This window comes from Salmo salar, chromosome 08 (assembly GCF_965601325.2).
Source record: "Salmo salar chromosome 08, fSalSal1, whole genome shotgun sequence".
Classification (NCBI taxonomy): domain Eukaryota; kingdom Metazoa; phylum Chordata; class Actinopteri; order Salmoniformes; family Salmonidae; genus Salmo; species Salmo salar.
The window spans coordinates 20899478-20909672 of record NC_138298.1 but is presented as its reverse complement, the minus strand read 5'-3'; the positions used below and the strand labels follow the sequence as shown (position 1 = coordinate 20909672).

The window sequence follows — 10195 nt, the reverse complement described above, 5'->3', positions numbered from 1 at the left end:
CCACTACTGACCTCTACAGTATCTATTCAGCCACTGCTGACCTCTACAGTATCTATTCAACCACAGCTGACCTCTACAGTATCTATTCAACCACAGCTGACCTCTACAGTATCTATTCAACCACAGCTGACCTCTACAGTATCTATTCAACCACAGCTGACCTCTACAGTATCTATTCAACCACTGCTGACCTCTACAGTATCTATTCAGCCACTGCTGACCTCTACAGTATCTATTCAGCCACTGCTGACCTCTACAGAATCTACTCAACCACTACTGACCTCTACAGTAGCTATTCAACCACTACTGACCTCTACAGTATCTATTCAGCCACTGCTGACCTCTACAGTATCTATTCAGCCACTGCTGACCTCTACAGTATCTATTCAACCACTGCTGACCTCTACAGTATCTATTCAGCCACTGCTGATCTCTACAGTATCTATTCAGCCACTACTGACCTCTACAGTATCTATTCAGCCACTACTGACCTCTACAGTATCTATTCAGCCACTACTGACCTCTACAGTATCTATTCAGCCACTACTGACCTCTACAGTATCTATTCAGCCACTACTGACCTCTACAGTGTTGTGTCTTTGGGGTACCATTAAACTTAAGATATGTTTATCAATTAGCTCCCTGTAATTATTATCACGCGATTAAACTGATTAATCGTTTAATTGTAATTAACTAGGAGATCGGGGCACCAAGGAGAATATTCAGATTACAAAGCTCTAATTTTCCTAATATAACTTTCCTGTACTATAATATTATATTCTATTATAGTATAGGCCGATTATCTTGTGGTTTAAATGGTGTATTTTACCTCTAGTCCAGTCTCATTCCAAACGTCGTAAATTGTTGTATCTGCACGAACCCAGTCTTTACTAAAATCATCCATACATCAATTGTCTTAAAATCATTTATTTACTACACTAAGTAATTAACAGAAAAACATACAAACAGTAATTATCGTCACAAAGGATTGGTAGAGGAATGTGCCCTAATGGCTAACAAGCATGGCTGGTCTGTTAGACAATGGGTCATAAACGGTCAGCTGAGAAGTTACACAGAGTTCATTAATATTAACAATTGACAATTGAAGGCTCACTCATTCGGGAACAATTGCAATCAATACATATTTACGCTCATGTGTCATCGTGATCCTTGTTCGAGAGTTCTGTTCTGTTGGGGAGTTTTGTCCGCGTTCTCTCTCTCTCGGTTAGAATGGATCTTTCAGAGCGACATTCATTAATGTCGTCATAGAATGGTTGTTTCGTTGGTCTTCGCGTTCGATGATATAATTTACTTAGCTGCAGACTAATAATTAATATCAAAAACTTGTTCTTATTCTGTCGGTATCAATAGTCTAAAAGTTAACCACGTGGTATGGTTCACTTTCAGTAGAGTACTTGGATGGTCAGACCTCTGGCCATGGAGTGTAGGCCTGGTCTGAAGAAATGTAAATCAGGGGGTGTTTTATAGTGCCCATCGAACAGGCTTGTCAAATGACGACTGGTCCTGTATGTGTCCCTGGGGCGTGCCTATGACTGAGTTAGATTTGGTTACAGAAATACAATTCTATCACATTACATCAGTACATAGCATCTCAATGTCTTACAAAAGCTTTATCCTTATTAATACATTCTATACAACCATTATGATGCTATTATATAAACAGTTTTATGGTAATATGGCTATATTGTCTCTTCTGAGTATCACAAAATTGTACCAAGCGGATCAGTTCGTAGCTGGATTCTTCACCAATCTTCCATACCTTCTCCAGCACACACAAAATGTCGCTTGGCTCTCCAATTCTATGAGTTGGAAGAATTTCCTGTGTCTCTCTATGGGCCATGTGGCCAGAGACTCTCCTGGAATTTTAGAGTTTTTACGACCCTTTACACACAGGGTGGATTGGGGGGAAGGTAGGGGGTGGTGGTGCAAAAGGGAGGGGTCAACTGTCCTCCCTGTACCAAAAGAGGCCAACGTCATGACAACAGTATCTAGTCAACCACTACTGACCTCTACAGTATCTAGTCAACCACTACTGATCTCTACAGTATCTATTCAACCACTGCTGACCTCTACAGTATCTATTCAACCACTGCTGACCTCTACAGTATCTATTCAACCACTACTGACCTCTACAGTATCTATTCAACCACTGCTGACCTCTACAGTATCTATTCAACCACTGCTGACCTCTACAGTATCTATTCAACCACTGCTGACCTCTACAGTATCTAGTCAACCACTACTGACCTCTACAGTATCTATTCAACCACTGCTGACCTCTACAGTATATATTCAACCACTGCTGACCTCTACAGTATCTATTCAACCACTGCTGACCTCTACAGTATCTAGTCAACCACTACTGACCTCTACAGTATCTAGTCAACCACTGCTGACCTCTACAGTATCTAGTCAACCACTGCTGACCTCTACAGTATCTAGTCAACCACTGCTGACCTCTACAGTATCTAGTCAACCACTACTGACCTCTACAGTATCTAGTCAACCACTACTGACCTCTACAGTATCTAGTCAACCACTACTGACCTCTACAGTATCTAGTCAGCCACTACTGACCTCTACAGTATCTATTCAGCCACTGCTGACCTCTACAGTATCTATTCAGCCACTGCTGACCTCTACAGTATCTATTCAGCCACTGCTGACCTCTACAGTATCTATTCAGCCACTGCTGACCTCTACAGTATCTATTCAACCACTACTGACCTCTACAGTATCTAGTCAACCACTACTGACCTCTACAGTATCTAGTCAACCACTACTGACCTCTACAGCAGTATTCTGCACTTCATCAGTGCATGCAACATTAATATTTTAGGTACCTTATCATTTAGGTAAGTACTTAATTCAACATTAATGTGTCTAATGCGTCCATTTCCTGCAGGGTGGCGACCTGTTTGATGCCATCACATCCTCCACTAAGTACACAGAGAGAGATGCCAGTGTCATGGTGTTTAACCTAGCTGGAGCCCTGAAGTACCTCCACAGTATGAACATAGTACACAGAGACATCAAGCCTGAGAACCTGCTGGTGAGTAGTAAGGGACCACACTGAAGACTGGGGTAGCCAGCTACACTGTACACTGTAAGATCATATGTTGTTGAATTGACATACAGTAGTTACCTAACAATATGTCAGAATTGTTGTGACAATTGGCCGAGACATACACTACCTTTTCAAAAGTTTGAGGTCACTTAGAAATGTCCTTGTTTTTGAAAGAAAAGCACATTTTTTTTGTAAATTAAATAACATCAAATTGATCAGAAATACAGTGTAGATATTGTTAATGTTGTAAATTACTATTGTAGCTGGAAACGGCAGATTTTTAATGGAATATCTACATAGGCGTACGGAGGCCGATTATCAGCAAACATCACTCCTGTGTTCCAATGGCATGTTGTGTTAGCTAATCCTAATCGCTAAGTTTATCATTTTAAAAGGCTAGTTGATCATTAGAAAACCCTTTTTCAATTATGTTCGCACAGCTGAAAACTGTTGTTCTGATTTAAAGAAGCAATAAAACTGACCTTCTTTAGACTAGTTGAGTATCTGGAGCATCAGCATTTGTGGGTTCGATTACAGACTCAAAATGGCCAGAAACAAATAACTTTCTTCTGAAACCCGTCAGTCTATTCTTGTTCTGAGAAGTTAAGGCTATTCCATGCTAGAAATTGCCAAGAAACATAAGATCTCGTACAGCACTGTGTCCTACTCCTTTCACAGAACAGCGCAAACGGGCCCTAACCAGAATAGAAAGAGGAGTGGGAGGCCCTGGTGCACAACTGAGCAAGAGGAGAAGTACATTAGTGTCTAGCTTGAGAAACAGACGCCTCACAAGTCCTCAACTGGCAGCTTCATTAAATAGTAACCGCAAAAAAACTGTCTCAACGTCAATAGTGAAGAGGCGACTCCGGGATTCTGTCCTTTTACTTGGATTAGCGAACACAGGAGTGATGGTTGCTGATAATGGGCCTCTACGCCTATAAAGATATTCCATCAAAAATCTGCCGTTTCCAGCTACAATAGTCATTTACAACATTAACAATGTCTACACTGTATTTGTGATCAATTTGGTGTTATTTTAATGGACGAAAAATGTGCTTTTCTTTCAAAACAAGGACATTTCTAAGTGACCCCAAACTTTTGAAAGGTAGTGTAAGTGTACAGTCGTGGTCAAAAGTTTTGAGAATGACACAAATATACATTTTCAGTTCGTTTGATGGCAATTTGCATATACTCCAGAATGTTATGAAGAGTGCTCAGATGAATTGCAATTAATTGCAAAGTCCCTCTTTGCCATGCAAATGAACTGAATCCCCAAAAAACATTTCCACTGCATTTCAGCCCTGCCACAAAAGGACCAGCTGACATCATATCAGTGATTCTCTCGTTAACACAGGTGTGAGTGTTGACGAGGACAAGGCTGGAGATCACTCTGTCATGCTGATTGAGTTCGAATTACAGACTGGAAGCTTCAAAAGGAGGGTGGTGCTTAGAATCATTGTTCTTCCTCTGCCATTCATGGTTAACTGCAAGGAAACACGTGCCGTCATCATTGCTTTGCACAAAAAGGGCTTCACAGGCAAGGATATTGCTGCCAGTAAGATTGCACGTAAATCAACAATTTATCGGATCATCAAGAACTTCAAGGAGAGTGGTTAAATTGTTGTGAAGAAGGCTTCAGGGCGCCCAAGAAAGTCCAGCAAGCGCCAGGACCGTCTCCTAAAGTTGATTCAGCTGCGCGATCGGGGCACCACCAGTACAGAGCTTGCTCAGGAATGGCAGCAGGCAGGTGTGAGTGCACCTGCATGCACAGTGAGGCGAATACTTTTGAAGGATGGCCTGGTGTCAAGAAGGGCAGCAAAGAAGCCTCTTCTCTCCAGGAAAAACATTAGGGACAGACTGATATTCTGCAAAAGGTACAGGGATTGGACTGCTGAGGACTGGGGTAGAGTCATTTTCTCTGATGAATCCCCTTTCTGATTGTTTGGGGCATCTGGAAAAAAGCTTGTCCGGAGAAGACAAGGTGAACGCTACCATCAGTCCTGTGTCCATGCCAACAGTAAAGCATCCTGAGACCATTCATATGTGGGATTGCTTCTCAGCCAAGGGAGTGGGCTCACTCACAATTTTGCCTAAGAACACAGCCATGAATAAAGAATGGTACCAACACATCCTCCGAGAGCAACTTCTCCCAACCATCCAGGAACAGTTTGGTGACGAACAATGCCTTTTCCAGCATGATGGAGCACTTTGCCATAAGGCAAAAGTGATAACTAAGTGGCTTGGGGAACAAAACATTGATATTTTGGGTCCATGGCCAGGAAACTCCCCAGACCTTAATCCCATTTAGAACTTGTGGTCAATCCTCAAGAGGCAGGTGGACAAACAAAAACCCACAAATTCTGACAAACTCCAAGCATTGATTATGCAATAATGGGCTGCCATCAGTCAGGATGTGGCCCAGAAGTTAATTGACGGCATGCCAGGGTGGATTGCAGAGGTCTTGAAAAAGAAGGGTCAACACTGCAAATATTGTCTCTTTGCATCAACTTCATGTAATTGTCAATAAAAGCCTTTGACACTTATGAAATGCTTATAATTATACTTCAGTATTCCATAGTAACATCTGACAAAAATATGTAGACACTGAATCAGCGAACTTTGTGGAAATTTAATATTTGTGTCATTCTCAAAACTTTTGGCCACGACTGTATATGATGGATATGAGATTTGAGATTTTCATATGGCATGCTAAAGTATTTGCATATGATATTTGCATATGAATTGCTCAATGCCTTTTGAATTGAGGTGACATGAGTTGGTAACTATGTTTTGTGTGTCTGCCCCTTAGGTGTGTGAGTACCTTGACGGCACTAAGTCTCTGAAGCTGGGGGACTTTGGTCTGGCCACTGTGGTTGAGGGGCCCCTGCACACCGTGTGTGGAACCCCCACCTACGTGGCCCCTGAGATCATCGCTGAGGCTGGGTGAGTTACTGCCAACTCAGGGAACCTGCACCTGTATCCATAGCATCAGACTCAGACATTCTAGTGACTAGCGCCGCTGAAGGGGAAACTCACACTGATGTGTAACAACACTTTCTTCATATTTCTCTCTCTGCTCGCTCTCTTTCGCTCTGCCTCTATCTTTCCCTCTCTTTCTCTCTCTGCTTTCTCTCTCTGCTCTCTCTCCCCCTCTGCTCTCTCTCTCTCTTTTTCTCTGCTCTTTCTCCATCTCTTCTCTGTCTCTCTCTCCCCTCAGTTATGGTCTGAAGGTGGATATCTGGGCAACTGGGGTCATCACTTACATCCTGCTGTGTGGCTTCCCTCCCTTCCGCAGGTACACTACGCAATGTTATTTAACCTCCAGACACCTACAGTACACTACACAATGTTATTTAACCTCCAGATACCTACAGTACACTACACAATGTTATTTAACCTCCAGATACCTACAGTACACTACACAATGTTATTTAACCTCCAGATACCTACAGTACACTACACAATGTTATTTAACCTCCAGACACCTACAGTACACTACACAATGTTATTTAACCTCCAGATACCTACACTACACTACACAATGTTATTTAACCTCCAGATACCTACAGTACACTACACAATGTTATTTAACCTCCAGATACCTACAGTACACTACACAATGTTATTTAACCTCCAGAACACCTACAGTACACTACACAATGTTATTTAACCTCCAGAACACCTACAGTACACTACACAATGTTATTTAACCTCCAGAACACCTACAGTACACTACACAATGTTATTTAACCTCCAGAACACCTACAGTACACTACACAATGTTATTTAACCTCCAGAACACCTAAAGGGATATATTCTCAGGTACACCACACACCAACATGGCTGCTCCTTGACGGGAGAGCGTTCATTACACAGTCACCACGCTTAATGTTAACATGATAATCTCTGAAATTCTACGATTGGCCACCTGCTTCATATCTGATTCACACAGTTAAACCTCTACTAGCCTGTCTAGGGATGTACTTTAACTTACAGAAAACAGGGATTTAGTCCTTACTGTTGGAAAACTCTTAGAAATGTCTAATTGGTCTCGGGAATGCCCTGGAAATGTTCCCATAGACAGTCCTTACGCTGAAAACCAAGTGTTGAGTGGGCTAGCCTAGCACATCCGTTTGGCTACCTTAGTGTAAACCCAGGCGTCTGGCCCTCGCACACTAATTCAGCTATTTAAATACAGGAGACGTTCATTTACATGACTTCATTTGATGTTTGTTTTTTATACCTGCGGTTTAGCGTAACTGTGATCTCGCATAGATTAACCGTTAAGCATTGACAGGGTCTCTGGATAGTAGTGTCATTGCAGTGAGGATTGTCTGCCAGAATAGAGCTGAGAGATTTATGTCTCATAGTCAGTCGTCCTATCCTCCCCCTACTTGTACCTCTTCTGTTGCTACTCTTGTTATGTTCTGGTGTGTCCTTGAATTGATTCCTGGTGCTAAATTGGAAAATGCATGCAGCCAGTTAGTGAGTGAGGGGGAGGGGTGGGGGATAGATAGGATGATGGTGTCAGAGTTATTCTGACGCTGTGTGTCTTTGAATGTGACATGAATATAATGTGTGATGCCAAAATGTATGTGTGTGTGTGCGTGCACTACAGTATTTGTGAGTCTATGCTGAAATATCCATCTGTTCACAGCATAGTATGTCTCTCTCTACAGTGAGGACAACCTTCAAGAGGACCTGTTTGACCAGATCCTGGTGGGACGACTGGACTTCCCTGCTCCCTACTGGGACAACGTCACTGACTCAGCCAAGGTAACCGCCACACACACAGACACACCACCCCCGTTAAATTTGGGTGTCAGTAATGAGGGGGTGGGAGGGTCCCGTTGAGGTCTCACGGAATGGAGGGGAGCGGGAGTGAAGAAAGAGAGGGATGGTTTGGAAAGAAAGAGGGGATGCACACATACCATCTCTTCTGTTCTCACATCTTTAATTACTCCTCTTTTCGGTTCCCTCTCTCTCTCTGCCTCTCTCTCTCTCTGCCTCTCTCTCTCTCTCTGCCTCTCTCTCTCTCTCTGCCTCTCTCTCTCTCTCTGCCTCTCTCTCTCTCTCTCTGCCTCTCTCTCTCTCTCTCTCTGCCTCTCTCTCTCTCTCTCTCTGCCTCTCTCTCTCTCTCTCTCTGCCTCTCTCTCTCTCTCTCTCTCTCCTGCCTCTCTCTCTCTCTCTCTCTGCCCTCTCTCTCTCTCTCTCTGCCTCTCTCTCTCTCTCTCTCTCTCTCTCTCTCAATTTAAGGGCTTTATTGGCATGGGAAACATATGTTTACATTGCCAAAGCAAGTGAAATGGATAAACAAAAGTGAAATAAACATGATGCTTACAAAAGTTCCAAAAGAATAAAGACATTTTAAATGTCATATTATGTATATATACAGTGTTGTAATGATGTGCAAATAGTTAAAGTACGAAAGGGAAAATAAATAAACATAAATATAGTTTGTATTTACAAGGGTGTTTGTTCTTCACTGGTTGCCCTTTTCTTGTGGCAACAGGTCACAAATCGTGTTGCTGTGATGGCACACTGTGGTATTTCACCCAGTAGATATGAGAGTTTATCAACAACAACAAAAATGTGTGGGTCTGTATAATCTGAAGGAAATATGTGTCTCTAATATGGTCATACATTTGGCAGGAGGTTAGGAAGTGCAGCTCAGTTTCCACCTCATTTTGTTGGCAGTGTGCACAGCCTGTCTTCTCTTGAGAGCCAGGTCTGCCTACGGCAGCCTTTCTGTACATAGTCAAAGATTTCCTTGATTTTGGGTCAGTCACAGTGGTCAGGTATTCTGCCACTGTGTACTCTCTGTTTAGGGCCAAGTAATTATCTTTTTGTTTTCTCATGATTTGGTTGGGTCTAATTGTGTTGCTGTCCTGGGGCTCTGTGGGGTCTGTTTGTGTTTGTGAACAGAGCCCCAGGACCAGCTTGCTTGGAGGACTCTTCTCCAGGTTTATTTCTCTGTAGGTGATGGCTTTGTTATGGAAGGTTTGGGGATTGCTTCCTTTTAGGTGGTTGTAGAATTTAAATGCCTCGGTCTCTCTCGCTCTCGCTATGACTAGTGTGTGGTAAAAGGCATGGCGCTCCCTGCTCCCTGCTCCCTCCTCTCACTCCCTAAATGACCACCATGTGTTACAGTGACGACAGCTATTTCACAGCAAGGCTGAACTACTAATGAAATCCTCTGCTGCATTGGCACCTCGACTTAACAAAGAGAGGCCTACGTCTAGAGATCTCAACAGCCTGCTGCAGTCACGGTCTATTTATTAGTTACCGGAAGAGAAGAAAATTGACTGACATGGACTACCTGAACTTGTCCAATAAGACATGCTCATTTTTGTTTTCCGTTGCAAAATATTTTGGTAGGTTTTGTTATGGGAAGCCCTAATGAATACGACCCTGGTTGGAGGCACAGTGAATGTAGCCGAACAGTGCTAGAGCAGTGTTTGTAATGTCCTTCTGTGACACTTCTACATTGTTCTCACTGTGTGACATGTCAAAGGTTGCGATGACATGACTTGAGAGAGACTGGACCCTAAAGAAGTCACCGCTGATGATGTCACCATGACCTGATGTGTTTTCTAGGAGCTGATTGGGCGGATGCTGCAGGTGAACGTGGAGGCTCGCTACACGGCACAGGACATCCTCTCTCATCCCTGGGTCACGGTAACTTGTCTTGTGGACTTTGGTGTGTGTGTGTGTGTGTGTGTGTGTGTGTCAGGACCATAAAGGAGAATGTGTGTGTGTGTCTCTGCAGGATGACAACATGGAGAACAACATGAAGATGGAGGTGTCAGGTAAACTGAGGACACACTTCAACACAGCACCAAAGCCCGGCACAACCACAGCAGGAGTGTCAGTCATCATGGTGAGAACAGGACAACAACATTCACTATCACAACCCATTATTTGTTTTCTGGTCCCATTATCCATACACACGTTGTTTTACTCCGTATACACAACAGCACTCAGTCACGACTCTCTATTGAGACTATTTTCTGGTCACGTTTCCAATACACACATTGTGTATCTCCATATACTTTCCCTTCATCTGAACTCTCTGTATTCCACCATCTGTCGTACATAGACACTCCA

General features: G+C 43.0%; 1 protein-coding gene across 3 annotated transcripts in view; it reads left to right on the top strand.

The window, feature by feature from the left end:
* Positions 1 to 10195, top strand: part of LOC106610193 (serine/threonine-protein kinase DCLK2) — a 72941-nt gene that overhangs the window by 56887 nt on the left and 5859 nt on the right. For all 3 annotated transcript variants that reach the window (XR_006770778.2, XM_045722746.2, XM_045722745.2), the window contains exons 11-16: positions 2927 to 3073; positions 5898 to 6031; positions 6306 to 6383; positions 7768 to 7864; positions 9686 to 9766; positions 9858 to 9968. Coding sequence is in view for 2 of the 3 variants with exons in the window: in XM_045722746.2 (XP_045578702.2) it covers positions 2927 to 3073; positions 5898 to 6031; positions 6306 to 6383; positions 7768 to 7864; positions 9686 to 9766; positions 9858 to 9968 (648 nt within the window). In the remaining variant the exon portion in view is untranslated. The remainder of the gene's footprint in view (positions 1 to 2926; positions 3074 to 5897; positions 6032 to 6305; positions 6384 to 7767; positions 7865 to 9685; positions 9767 to 9857; positions 9969 to 10195) is intronic.